The sequence below is a fragment of the Bos indicus genome, chromosome 9, assembly GCF_029378745.1.
Source record: "Bos indicus isolate NIAB-ARS_2022 breed Sahiwal x Tharparkar chromosome 9, NIAB-ARS_B.indTharparkar_mat_pri_1.0, whole genome shotgun sequence".
Taxonomy (NCBI): Eukaryota; Metazoa; Chordata; class Mammalia; order Artiodactyla; family Bovidae; genus Bos; species Bos indicus.
This window is the reverse complement of record NC_091768.1, coordinates 81,511,392-81,524,521: the sequence shown is the minus strand read 5'-3', so window position 1 is coordinate 81,524,521 and position 13,130 is coordinate 81,511,392. Positions and strand designations below refer to the sequence as shown.

Below are 13,130 nucleotides of genomic sequence, written 5' to 3'. Positions count from 1 at the left end.
GAATGCATGAGGGCAAATCAGAGCCTAGTTGTGTCTGAGGAAAGTGTCAGCTTCACCTTCACCCCTTGTGGCTCCCGTTTTCCAGCACAGCAGCCACTAGCTTTGTGTGGGTACTTAAATGACAACGTCAGTTTCTCAGCATCACATTTGAGTGTTCAGTAGCCATTCATTTCCATCACAGAAAGTTCTGTTGGACACTGGTCATTTCTCATAAATGCAGGAGTTGGGGAGAATCACTTTAGAGTATATATGCAGAGGGTTAGTGTAGATGAGAAAATATAAAATCTCACCACCAGACCAGCTCCTTCTCTTACGTGACTAATGCTATTTTGAGTTCAGCTATAAAGAGAACAAGAAAAAAAAAATGAATTTCAAGCTTCATATTGTGTATACATTTTAATCTCTTAAAATAGACCTGGAAAACACAGCAATCTCAAATGAATGAGTATATTTAATGATGATGATAAATTCTGTGCCTTTTATGGCTGGGCCAGTGTTATGGCCAGACTCAGGCTGGATGGAGAAGTAGGACACACCATGAATCCTGGCAGCAGAAACTCGGCCACACAGGATAGAATTCCTGGAAGGAATTACTTTGTCTGTGGCCAGGGTGCTTGGGATGCCTGGAGGCTGGGCCATGGGGTGAACTAGCGCACGGTGAGGGAACGGGGAGTTGGAGGAGAGGGGCTTGGACGGGGCCGGGACAGGGGTTCAGTTCAGATCATACTTGGTCCCAGAGGAGTCTCTGTGTGCTGCCATTAGAAAGGAGGCTTGGTGCCAAGGTGCTGGCTGAGAACGCCGGTGTCCCCAGCTTTGGATCAGTGCTTGAAGCTTCAGGTCAAAGTGCACACGTCAGCTCTGAAGGTTCCAGGCAGGTGGGGCAGGACAGCGAGGGGTATCTGCCCGGTGTCGGCTCCTTGTGAACTCTGACCAGACATGAAAAACATCTGAGCTAGTTGATGAGGAATACGAAAAGGTGCCTGCAGTTTTTGCCCCTTAGAAAAGGAATGTGTGTTTGTCTACGTGCTGATATAAAGATGCTTGAACTTTTTACTATAGTAAACTTTTACTGTAGTAAAACTTCATCTAGCTAGACTCCAGCTTTCTGATCTGAAAATAACTCCAGAGGTAAGTAAAAATTAACTGAACAGTAAAGAGCAGCTCTAAAAGAGTTGGCAATAAATGAATGACTGCAGGGACTAGACGCCTCGAAGGCCTGCCGAGATTGGTCAGGTTCACACACATGCCCTGCTCACTTGACAAAGTTCAGAAAAGGCTGGCCTGTGTGCAGACATTACTCCAGTGTGTTTAATGTTAGCAGACAGTATGCTTTTTTTTTAAGTATCGGCACTTGAAAGGTTAACATCCGTTGCGTGAGAATTCTCTTTCGCTAGAATAGCACGGGGTTCTAGGTCGCCAGGCTTTTCCTGTGTTGTTGTTGATGCTGTGTTCATGTTGCTGTTTTGGACTCTTAAGGCTCCCAAGTGATGGGTCTGTTGGCAGAAAAAGAAAAGCCTGGACTTGGGTGATCTGCCTGGGTTGCAAGGATGGTAAGAACTGGGATTGCAGACAGGCTAAGGCGGCAAGCCCGTCTCCTAGGAGTGGCCTTCCAGCAGGTAGCTCCCCCCGCCCGCCACCCCTGCCGGGCAGGGCTGGGGAATGAGGAAGTGTTCCCACAGACTAAAGGGAAAAAGAGGAGTGGACGGTTTCCTGGAAGATGGTGCCTGCATACCAGAATGTGCTGAGCTGTGCCCCAGCCGTCATCACTCTTGTCTTTGTGTGAATCTCGTCTCCCCTTCAAAGGCAACACCTCAGTGAATGAAACTAGCTCTGTTCTCACTTTGTTTACGCCGTAGACTTGAGTCCTTCTGCACGGTAACCTCACAAACAAATCAACTTAGATATATACAAATGATTTCGTCTCATCCCCTGGAAGTTTAAACAGGTGTGATAAACAACTAATGTTCTGCCAACAGTGAGTGACGAGAAATAGCCAGTGGTTTGAATAAGCAAGGATGCTTCTCTTTTCTGTACCAGTAAGACACTCAAGCACACTTGGGGGTGTGTGTGTGTGTTTTATTTTCCCCCTTTGAATTGGCAGACTGAACTTCATACTGACCTGAAATCATGGCTTGAAGTAGATGATACCAAGTCTGTGGAAATAGCTGTCTCTATCACAAGGGAAAGTGTGCTTCATCCGCCATCTGAACACTATGCAGTTGACTCCTGCCACTTTGAAGAAGCACAGACAGGTGCATCCATATGCAGAAGGACCTGTTAAAGCACAGGGGAAGATGGAGAGGTGTGCCACATTAGAGCCATTTAAAGGAACACGTTGAGTCCAGGTAGTCGATGCTGAACGGGTGGACGAGAAGCGTGGTTTGCCGACGGCTAATGCGCAGAAACTGTTCCTCTTCTCTCCACAGTCTGGTGACCCAGGACGTGCCCCAGCTCTAGTGATGCAGTCTGCCTTTCTGCTCGGGAACATCATCTGTGCCTCAGACTTGCTCCTCTCAGCCTGAGACCTCGTGGAAACTGGGATGTAGGATGCAGAAAGCAGAGATAGTGGTAACCGAGAGGCCCATGTCTGGGTAGATCCAGGTCGGGGACCACAACGCTGCCTCCCCCTGGGCCTGGCGGTTGGCTGCTGGGGCTCTGCTGATGTGCTCAGCACAGTCCCGTCCTTCTATTTGCACTTAAATGGCACAGCATTTGGTCAGCGCATCTGAAAAGGAAAGTGTGAGAGACAAAACCCATGGCTACCTACCCCTGCCAGTTATGTGGCAAGATGTTCCTCACCCTGGAGAAGTTCACTATCCACAGTTATTCCCACTCCAGGGAGCGACCTTACAAGTGCTTGCAGCCAGACTGTGGCAAAGCCTTCATTTCCAGATATAAATTAATGAGGTGAGAGGCTTCAGAAAAGGTATGTGCTTTTCCACATACCTTTCAAAGGCTTTGCTAGCCCTCAGACCGAACACTGCAGGGAAAGCGGATGCCCTTTAGCCTTTAAGGCTGTATCTCCAGCGATTACTATAGTTTCTATACGACAGTTGTGCTCTGCGGTGTTCAGTTCACTTTTTCAACAAGTATGTCTTGTGTGCCTACAATAGGCCAGGCCTAAGAACAGAAAGATGAGAAGACCTATGGCTGGGGAGATAGTCATGGAAACACCATTAAAATGTAATCCAAGGGCTTTAATCACAGAGCTGTGGAAGTGGTGGAAGTTGTTCTCCACTGCTTGGTGAGACCTGGGGAGGCTCGTCAGAGTGGTGGTCTTTAGCTGTGATAAGAAGAACGAATGGGAGGTGGACAGAGAGGAGGTTCTGGGAAAGCCCTAAGCCATGGCCTGGAAGCACATGTGGATAGAGGGGCGTGCTGGAAGAGGATCGGGGTGAGGCCCAACCTCGAGGCAAGAGGGTAGCCGCTCAGAACAGGCCGTGTCTACTGTCCTAAAAGGCTTGTTTTCTTCTGAGGAGTGTAGGAACTGAACAACATGATTTGATCAGGATGTTAGAAAGATGGCTCTGGCAGTAATTTGGAGAAGAGGGAAGAAGCAAGTAGATTGATGTACAATCTGTTGTAACAGTCCAGATATGAAATATGGAGTGAGGATGGAAGGGAAGGATTCAACAAAGGGTAAAAACTACTTTGTGGAGATAGGTCCTTTTTTAAAAATAGTAACGTTTAGTCTGAATTATTTCTTGATCGTCGTACTTCCATGAGAGAAATGGTATATGAGATGTAGTTTCTGCCTGTAAAGGATTTTTATATCATAGAAAGACAGTACTCAAAATACACTCATAATGAGTATGTTGCACGGTAGGCTGATCGACAGTGAATGCTGTGCGTGTGCTGTGTGTGCCGTACACTCAGAGCTGTACACACAGAGCTCCCATGAACGCATGCCTGTCTGGATACCTGCTTAAGGGAAATGCATCTTTGGCCTCTAGTCTTCATGTAATGAACTGTAACTTTCAGACCAGCAGATTAAGTGCATAAGTGAAGGTGAGAATTGAGTGAGAGACAATTTCCATCTGAGTATGCTATGAGCACGGGCCACCTTATGATCAAATTTGGGAGTGCTCCTGGTGGAAGGCACTGGGGAGAGTTAGAGAGAGAAAGAAGTTATGTTATGTTCCTGGCCCTTATGAATAGCCCTGTTATAGATCATTGATAAGCTGATTTGCTCAAATAAGCCTACGAGTGCTTAAAATTCAAATGTGTTCTGTACATCGGCCAATCTCTAGTTGCCATAAATATAAGTATTGAGTGCCTACTGTATCCACCAGTTTTGTTGCAAAGGCTTCCTGTTTTGCAGCATGCTTCTTACGTGTACACAGTAATTATCCTTACCCGAACACCAAAGGCAGGGTTAGCTGCAGTTAAGCCACAGTGAGGATATTATAACTGTGGGTAAAGACCAAAATACATATAGGAGATAAATATTTGGAACAGACAGTGGCGCCGACAGATTACTGGAATGACAGGAATTAGGTGGGATTACTGTGGTAAACCGCACTGAAGGAGATGTCTTAAGCAATATTTAGGAGCTGGTAGTTCTGAGCAAGGGAAACAACTTCTTCAGCTAAGGGTGTGAAGAGAGGCAAAAAAGGGAAGCAGTGTACTTTCTGCAAGGATGGCCTTCCCTTCCATAGCCACCAGCATGTCTTGCCCCTCTGGCCTGAAGCAGTGATCTAATAAAGGGAGGGAAGAGGGCAGGATGCCTTAAAAAAAAAAAAATGTAGCGTTCCATCCTGTGTCTCAGTTGCCACATAAAAGTTCCATTTCATAATCAAAGGTTGAAGAAGAAAGTAACTGACTTGCTTAACTAGAAAAGAGCACATGGGACCTAATACAGCGAAGGATGAAAGCAGTTAGACAGCCAAAGGCAGGAACAGACGATTTGGCAAGGCAGATGGAAGTCCCAGGGTCAGCAGTTAACCTGGAAGCATTCTAAGCTCATTGACGTGGCCCAGGTGACACCCAAAGATGGTGGTGGTTTGGAAACTACAGGACAGACCGGAAGTGGTGGTTTCCTGGGCTGTGAGGTGAGAAGAGAAGTTAGGGAGGGCAGCAAGACGTGGCAGTCATTCTAGCTCTAAGGTGGTCATGTTCTAGACTGGGATTGTTTCGTGAGCAAGTGAGGAGTAAATTACATGGAGAAGAACTGGATGCCAGGCAAAGGGAAAAGTAAAAAAAAAACAGGGGTTGGAAGCTCGTGGGATGTAATGTGACAAGTGGTATTACTGCTCAGGTGTGACTTGTGTCCCCCTGAACCTTTCTCACAGGACAGGAGCAGGACAGGAAATACGAGGTCCAGAGCTGCTCACTTGGCATTGATCTACACATGGCTGATAAATGAGAGCTAATCAGATAACAATCCTCCACAGAGGAAAAAGGAGGGGCAAGATCTATCACAGAACTTTAGGTTCCTGAACGCTAGTGCTGGCCCAGAGAGAAAATTGTTTAAATGCCGAGTTTGTTATTTGCCCTCTAGCCAGCTTGAGAAACCCTTTCTGCAACCTGTGAATGTCTTGGAACTCAGAGAGACCAGCATCACCTCAGACCCCAAAGAGCTATTGCGCTGGCCCCTGTTGCTCAGCATTGTTTGTGCGCAGTTGGTGTCTGGTTCCCTCTCTGTGTCCAGGGGCAGCAGCTTGGTGCTTCTAGAGAAAGTCCTTCTGAGTTTTGCCAGTGAAATTACCAGTGACCTTTAGGAAGTGAGTTGGAAGCGTCTAAGGGGGCTCTTAAAGAAATGGAGACAGGGGCTTCATGCATCTGACATGAGAGCTCACTGGAAGGTATTAAATAGCAGAAACTTAAGACCTCACTGTAACGTTCTCCTGGGAGGCATGTGGGTGAAGCTCAGAGAACACGTGGTGGGGTTGCCATTCTGGGTCCATAATACATAATAGACACTGTCTCTGACGTTAAGGATAGTCTTTTTAGCATTATGTCTAAGGCCTGAACTTTCTATCAAGATAAAGCAGAGATTGTACTAGAAACAGTAACAGTGGGGTGGGGGTGGGGGGGGCGCTGTAGAGTTCTGTGTAGAAGGCAAACTGGATCATTTTTGGAAATTTAGAAATTTTAAGAGTATAGAATAGTCATTTAAACCCTTCCTGAAACTATTTCTTCATGATCATATATTTTAAAATACTTGTATATACTTGTGTTTAGAAATCTGTGTATAGATGAGGAAATCCGTTCTCAATGCATGTTCTTTACAGGTGTGGCGGCTGCATCGCATCATGTAGTACTGTTCTTTTATTATAAAGTTTATGTGTAGAAATCTGGAAAACACAGAAAAGTATTTTAACAACTAAAATGTATATACCACCACCTGGAGAAAACTACTAACATTTTAATATTGTTTCTATATGTTTCTTTGGCTCTTAAAAAAACTGTGTCTGTTGTGCATTTTTTCCATCTGTCCCTAGGCATATGGCTACACATTCACCCCAGAAATCTCACCGGTGTGCTTACTGTGAGAAGACTTTCAACCGGAAAGACCACCTGAAGAACCACCTCCAAACGCACGACCCCAACAAAATGGCCTTTGGGTGCGAGGAGTGTGGGAAGAAGTACCACACCATGCTGGGCTACAAGAGGCACCTGGCCCTCCACGCGGCCAGCAGTGGCGACCTCACCTGTGGGGTCTGTGCCCTGGAGCTGGGGAGCACTGAGGTGCTGCTCGACCACCTCAAAGCCCATGCCGAAGAGAAGCCCTCGACTGGAACCAAGGAGAAGAAGCACCAGTGCGACCACTGCGACAGATGCTTCTACACCCGGAAGGATGTGCGGCGCCACCTGGTGGTCCACACAGGCTGCAAGGACTTCCTGTGTCAGTTCTGTGCCCAGAGATTCGGGCGCAAAGACCACCTCACGCGTCACACCAAGAAGACCCACCCACAGGAGCTGATGAAGGAGAGCCTGCAGGCTGGAGACCTTCTGAATACTCTCCACGCTCTCTCTCCCCAGTTCCAACTGAAGGCTGCCCCACTGTCTCCTTTTCCGATAGGGGCCCCTACACAGAATGGGCTTGCAGGTAGCCTGCCAGCTGAGGTACACACCCTCAATGCCTTGGAGCAGGCCCCCCAGCCTATATCAGTGCTGTCAGAGCTCCTGGCTCCTCTCCACCCCATGGCCACCCCCAGCTCTCCCCCGGCACCACTCCAGAATCACAAGTACAGCGCTGGTTCTACCTCATACGCCCCACTGGCAGGCCTGCCCCTCAAAACAGATACTAAAGGATTTTGCAGTGCCAATTTGCTTGAGGACTTGCCTCTGCAAGAGCCTCAGTCACCTCACAAGCTCAATGCAGGCTTTGACCTGGCTAAGGGAGGTGCAGGTAAAGTAAACCTGCCCAAAGAGCTAGCTGCAGATGCTGTGAACATATTACCTGCCTCTCTGGACCTCTCCCCTCTGTTGGGCTTCTGGCAGCTGCCTCCTGCTACCCAGAATGCCTTTGGGAGTAGTGGTCTTGCCCTGGGGGCTGGGGAATCTCTGCCGCATAGGCTGGGCTGTCTGGGGCAGCAGCCCCAAGACCCCTCACTAGCCATGAGCACTATGAGCCTGGGCCAGCTCCCCCTGCCACCCATCCCCCACGTTTTCCCAGCTGGCACTGGTTCGGCTATCCTGCCTCATTTCCACCATGCATTCAGATGAATGGTTTTTGTTTTTTTTTAAGCATACTTTTCTTACTCTGAAAGATATTTTGAGAAGCATTTTAAACATCAGCTATGATAATACAAGGAAAGATTTAGGAAGCAGGACTGGAATATGGCTTATTCAGTGATGACTGGCTTGAGAGAAGAGAGTTCTTGAACTGCATGTATTGTGCCAATCTGTCCTGAGTGTTCATGCTTTGTACCAAATTTAATAAGCAAGTATTCAATGGAACTGCAACTATTATCATAACCGACATCCATAAGAGGGCTGCTATATATTGATGTAGCTATATAGTGGTGTTTATCAACTTAATCGTAAGCCATGCTCATAATAATGTTAGCTAAGTAACTTTATGTGGCACTGCCTAGTAAGGGAACTGTGGAAGGTTTGGATTTTTCCAAAATGGGAGGATTTTTAACATAAGAAAGTAATCTTTATATCGCATATTATCACCAGGCTGTGTATTTCTTTTCAGGGATTTTTCTACCTTCAGGGTTGGATGTAGTTTAGTTACTATTGCCATAGCCAACCTGTAGTTTTACAGAAACAATTTCTTGTGGAATAATAGACGTCTTCATTTTAAAGCATTTTAAATGTAGTTTGAATATTTTCCACAGGATGCTACAATGTGAGTTATCACTTCATTTATCTTAAAGATTAAACTGTCAGTTATATCTGACAGAAAAAAAAAAAAAAATCACTGTGTAACCAGGTTAAGTGGTAAAATAATCCAGGCGTCAGTCAAAATAAGCATTTTACTGACTTTAATACTGATTATATTTTTAACAGGAATTTAAGAATATTACTGGAATTTTAAAGTATATATATATATCTATCTATCAAGCAAGAATTTCTTTTGCTCTGCTCTGTCTGGCTTAAAATACTACTCTGCTTAAGTATTTTTAATCACCAATAAGTAAATGCATTTTAAAATTCATCATTTAAGTCAATATTATATTCAAAACATATAGCATTTTACAATGTAACTATAATCTATCTCTGGAATTTGGTATCTTAATGAGTTTTTAAACTGTAAAACCTAACCTTCTTTTTTTAAAGCTCCTCTGTCTTTTGTGTTTAGAGGCTTTCAATATGAAGATATATCTTACATATAATAAATAAAGTACAGATTCAGCAAATGACTTGAGTCATTTTTATATACAGCCACACTCCCCATTCTCCACACAGATGGAAAACACTTCCAGCTCCTCGGCCTGCTCCGTCATGCTCCCCCCTGGTCATCACAACCCCAACAGAAACAACTATTCTGACCTCTATTCAGGATCGGTTAGAAACTATCTTTTTAAAACAATAATTTTGTTGAAGGTTGAAGCTTGTATGCTTCATTAAATTCACAGACCAAAGAACTTATTTCTAAACTTACTGTATGACATTGTGAATTCTTCCAGAATGCTGTGTAATTTATTTCTGATGTGTAGGTCAGAATACTAGCTTCTGAAGTTTCATCTATACTGGGCTACCATGATCCAGTTTTACAGTGGTGTTTACCATTAGTTTCCAGTACAAATTATAAATTATTTCTTATTGGGATGTCTTCAAAAAGTATTATGGCCCATAATACTTTTTTGCTTGTTTGACCTCTAAATAGGGTGGGGGTGAGTAGAGAAAGGGGAACCTTGAGTTCGTTTGTCCCGTTAAAGCAGCATATTAGCCCAATATGAGAAACCATGGTTCAACACAGTCCTTAGGAGTGAGCTGGTGACCATAAAAGAAATGATACAACAGAACACAGGTTACCTGGTCAGTAGGACTCCACGACTCTGGGCTGTCTAAGCTCCCATGTCCACTCTTAACTCTAGCTGAGGGAAGGCAGCCTCTCAGAGCAAGTGGAGAGGGACAGAGAGCCAGCTCACCCTGGCTAAAGCTTCCATTTTCCATTTATAGAAGCTTCCACAAACACTTTTACATGTCTTCAGTCAGTTCCAGAACACATACCTGATTCACCTGAGCATAAAACATAGCAACTGGTCCCCAAAATACAGCCTGTAATACTTTCAGATGTGTTTGCTGTACCTGGAGGCTGGTACTCTTATTTAGACAGAAAAAAATGGCTTATTCCTAAATAAAGTTCCCTGACCTTAATAAAATTCCCTGATTAAAAGGCATGAATTAAGTATAAATAACTCTAGGAAAAAAGTGTACCAACCCTTAGGAAGATCAAGAGAAAAAAATAGTTGAGACACCACCTCCCAACAGAGCTACATGAACTGAAAGTGTAAAGAACAGCTGACTTCCGAGTTGGCCACGGTAACTAGATGGCCTGAGTGCACTTAGAGGATCCTTTCTACAGGATGGGAAGGTTGTAACCTGTTGCTTTCACTGTAGTGTTCCCCCAGAACACTGGTGTATTTGAGGCAATTCTACACGGCATACAGATGGACATTTAAAACAGGAGTAGCTACTAATGACAGTTTAATGTTCATTAGAAGCAAACATCAAAGTTTATCTGAGATTTCATGCCTATTATGTAGAATAAACTAGGTAAAAACAAGATTTTCCTAGGAAGTAATAAAGACTGTTTCACCAAAAGTTTCTAATATCAAAGCAACATTTTCTTTAAAAAGACTAAAAAGTGTCCACCTAAAAAAAAGCTTAACACATATATATGGAATCTAGAAAAATAGTACAGATGAACCTATTTGCAAAGCGGAAATAGGGACACAGATATACAGAACAAATGTATGGACACCAAGCAGAGGAAGGGGAATGGTGGGATGGGATGAACTGGGAGATTGGGATCGACATATATACACTACTGCGCATAAAACAGGCTTCCCCGATGGCTCAGCTGGTAAAGACTCCACCTGCAATACAGGAGACACAGGAGATGCAGGCTCAATCCCTGGGTCAGGAAGATCCCCTAGAAGAGGAAACGGCAACTCCTTCTTGCCTGGAGAATCCCATGGACGGAGGAGTCTGGCAGGCTACAGTCCAAAGGGTCAGACATGACTGAGCCACTAAGCATGTATGTATAAAACAGATAACTAATCAGAACCTACTGTATAGCACAGGGGAAAAAAAGCTTCAAGTGAGTCTTTAAATCAAGCACTATCATACAGGTTGATGCATTGTTTAATGATTTGAGGGGTAAAATTTGAAGGGAGTAGATAAGAAAATTTGAACGTAGTTTATACTTGTTCTACATGCTGTCTCCAAAGAAATCGCAGGCGTGTAAACAGATGCCTCCGGTTCCCTCACCTTAGGTGGAGTTCCTGGGTACGACCATCCAGGTCGAGGACGGTGAGGGAACCAGGCTGAAAGCAGAAAGAGAAGGCACTTACTTTGGAGCTTTGTTGTTCCCACATTGAGAATGTTAAGTAATACAGGCCTCTTTTAATTGTTCATTGTTTTTAACAATTCACAATATCAAGAATTCTCCAGCTTCATAGCAGTGTCTATACAGTGACTATTCAGTGTCAATCTCAGGGACCTGTCTTTGTTTAGAAAAAGGGAGAGGGCAGTAACCTTCCTGGTCAAAATGAAGAATCATTTCCCTTTCCTGTTAAATCCAAGAAACAAAATGAATTCCTGCTTCCTGTCAAATCCGAGAAGCAAAAATTGAACATCATTTCAAACTATATGTTTAACAAAAGAGTAAGTTTCAAGAGCATACATTTTAGTAACCCAAATCAGGATTTGCCCAAATTCCTCTTTGGCCTGCTATAGATTCATTCTCTTAAAGGCTCATTAACTGTCTTGCCCATTTAGACGATTGGCAACACGTAGAAGTTAAATTTTTTTTTTCCTTACCTGGCCTCTAGGAGTTAATCTTTTTTAGAAGATTTAGCAAATCCTTGTCTGAGTTTTGCTCCAGAAGCAGGGTCCACTGCTGATCCTTTGCAGACATAAACAGATTTGTTATTATGTAAAAGCAAACATTAGCAACAACAGAAAAAAAGGATGATTATGAAATTCTCACACTGGACTCAAAAGTCTCTATTCTTCCTTTTTGTTTCGGAGCTATAGACAAGTTCTCAATCCCTATCCTGGGCCAGATAATAAGGAAAACAGAATCTGTGTTAGAAGCCCTCTGTCTTCTACCCTTAAGCCTTCACTTAACCATGGACGGGCCCGTTGGCCCACCACCTCAATGACCACCCCCCATTTATACAAATTGACCAACACCTGATCCCACTATGGCCCCAGCTTTCAAAATGTACCCAGAGAATGTTCCATATCTTCACAAAATTCTTTGCTTGCTCTCATGCTAGAAAGGGTTTGATAAACCTCATGGAAGCATGAAAGGCCTTCCCTCCCAGCGGTTATTTACACACTGATGGACTCATTTCCCAAACAGGACTCTTTTCCTCTGTGTTCAGCAGCACCGCTAGGAATGGAGACATAGGAATCTATGGGCATAACACGCCACAGTTTGTGCTGGACCACATGGGATGGAACAGGATTCTCAGAGAAATCATTAAAAAAGAAGGAAGAATAGTACTCTCTGTCCTAGAGGCCTCTTTTCTAATCAGTGTTTTACAAAGGAAGAATGATCAAACCACCCCAGGAAACTGCGAATCAATATCAAAGGACACAGGATAGAACTCAGTGATCATATTACCCGAAGATTTACAAGCTTTGTTTTTTCCAAGGAATCAGTAACTGACCCTTCAATACTCATTACATTTGCTACACAATTAGGTAAGGAGGGGAATATTCTTGCCTGAAAAATCCCATGGACAGCGGAGCCTGGCAGGCAACAGTCCATGGGGTCACAAAGAGTAGAACATGACTGAGCAACTGAGCACGCAAGCACAAGAAGGGGAGGCTAGTGCAGGCAGGATGCTTAACTTGATCAAATCCACTGGCTCCAGAAACCAAAGCAGAAACCAGAACTACAGCTCACAGTGGCCATAGTCTCTCTGTATAAAGGTGCTGGAGAAGTTGCTGCCCAGAGGTATCTTCCCTATAAATCTATATATCAAATCCCTTGAGAAATAGCCATGTAGATATTTGCTGACTAGGTTATAAACTCAGTTCTCATCTGAACATTAGAATCTTTGTGAGAAAGAAGAGCCATATCTTTTTCTAAGTAATTTACTAAACATACATCTACTAAGTAATATACATATTTCTCCAGGGGATCTTCTCAACTCAGGGATTGAACCTGGGTCTCCTGCATTGCAGGCAGATTCTTTACCATCTGTGCCACCAGGGAAGCCTAATATATATACTAGTATATGTTGTTCAGTCGCCCAGTCATGTCCAACTCTTTGCGACCCCCATGGACTGCAGCATACCAGGCCTCCCTGTCCCTCACCATCTCCTGAAGTTTGTGCAAGTTTATGCCCACTGCATTGGTGATGCCATCCAGCCATCTCATCCTCTGATTCCCTTTTCTCCTTCTGCCCTCAATCTTCCCCCACATCAGGGACTCTTCCAATGAGTCAGGTGTTCACATCAGATGACGCAAATACTGGAGCTTCAGCATCAGT

General features: G+C 44.3%; 2 protein-coding genes across 5 annotated transcripts in view; one reads left to right on the top strand and one right to left on the bottom strand.

The window, feature by feature from the left end:
• Positions 1–381: 381 nt before the first annotated feature.
• The window catches only part of ZC2HC1B (zinc finger C2HC-type containing 1B), a 55,303-nt gene continuing 42,554 nt past the window's right edge, over positions 382–13,130 (bottom strand). The window contains exons 7-9 of one of the 4 annotated variants that reach the window (XM_070796300.1): positions 11,446–11,530; positions 1,733–10,949; positions 382–1,493 (exon numbers count right to left, since the gene is read on the bottom strand). In XM_070796300.1, coding sequence (XP_070652401.1) covers positions 11,460–11,530 — 71 coding nt within the window. In that variant the 3' untranslated portion in view covers positions 382–1,493; positions 1,733–10,949; positions 11,446–11,459. Of the gene's footprint in view, positions 10,950–11,445; positions 11,531–13,130 lie in introns of all 4 variants that reach the window. The other 3 variants (XM_070796301.1, XM_070796302.1, XM_070796303.1) reach the window with 3 other exon arrangements.
• PLAGL1 (PLAG1 like zinc finger 1) lies at positions 2,756–8,813 on the top strand. Its single transcript, XM_019967541.2, has 2 exons — positions 2,756–2,907; positions 6,444–8,813. The coding sequence occupies exons 1-2, from the start codon at positions 2,756–2,758 to the stop codon at positions 7,669–7,671; spliced, it is 1,380 nt and encodes a 459-aa protein (XP_019823100.1). The 3' UTR covers positions 7,672–8,813.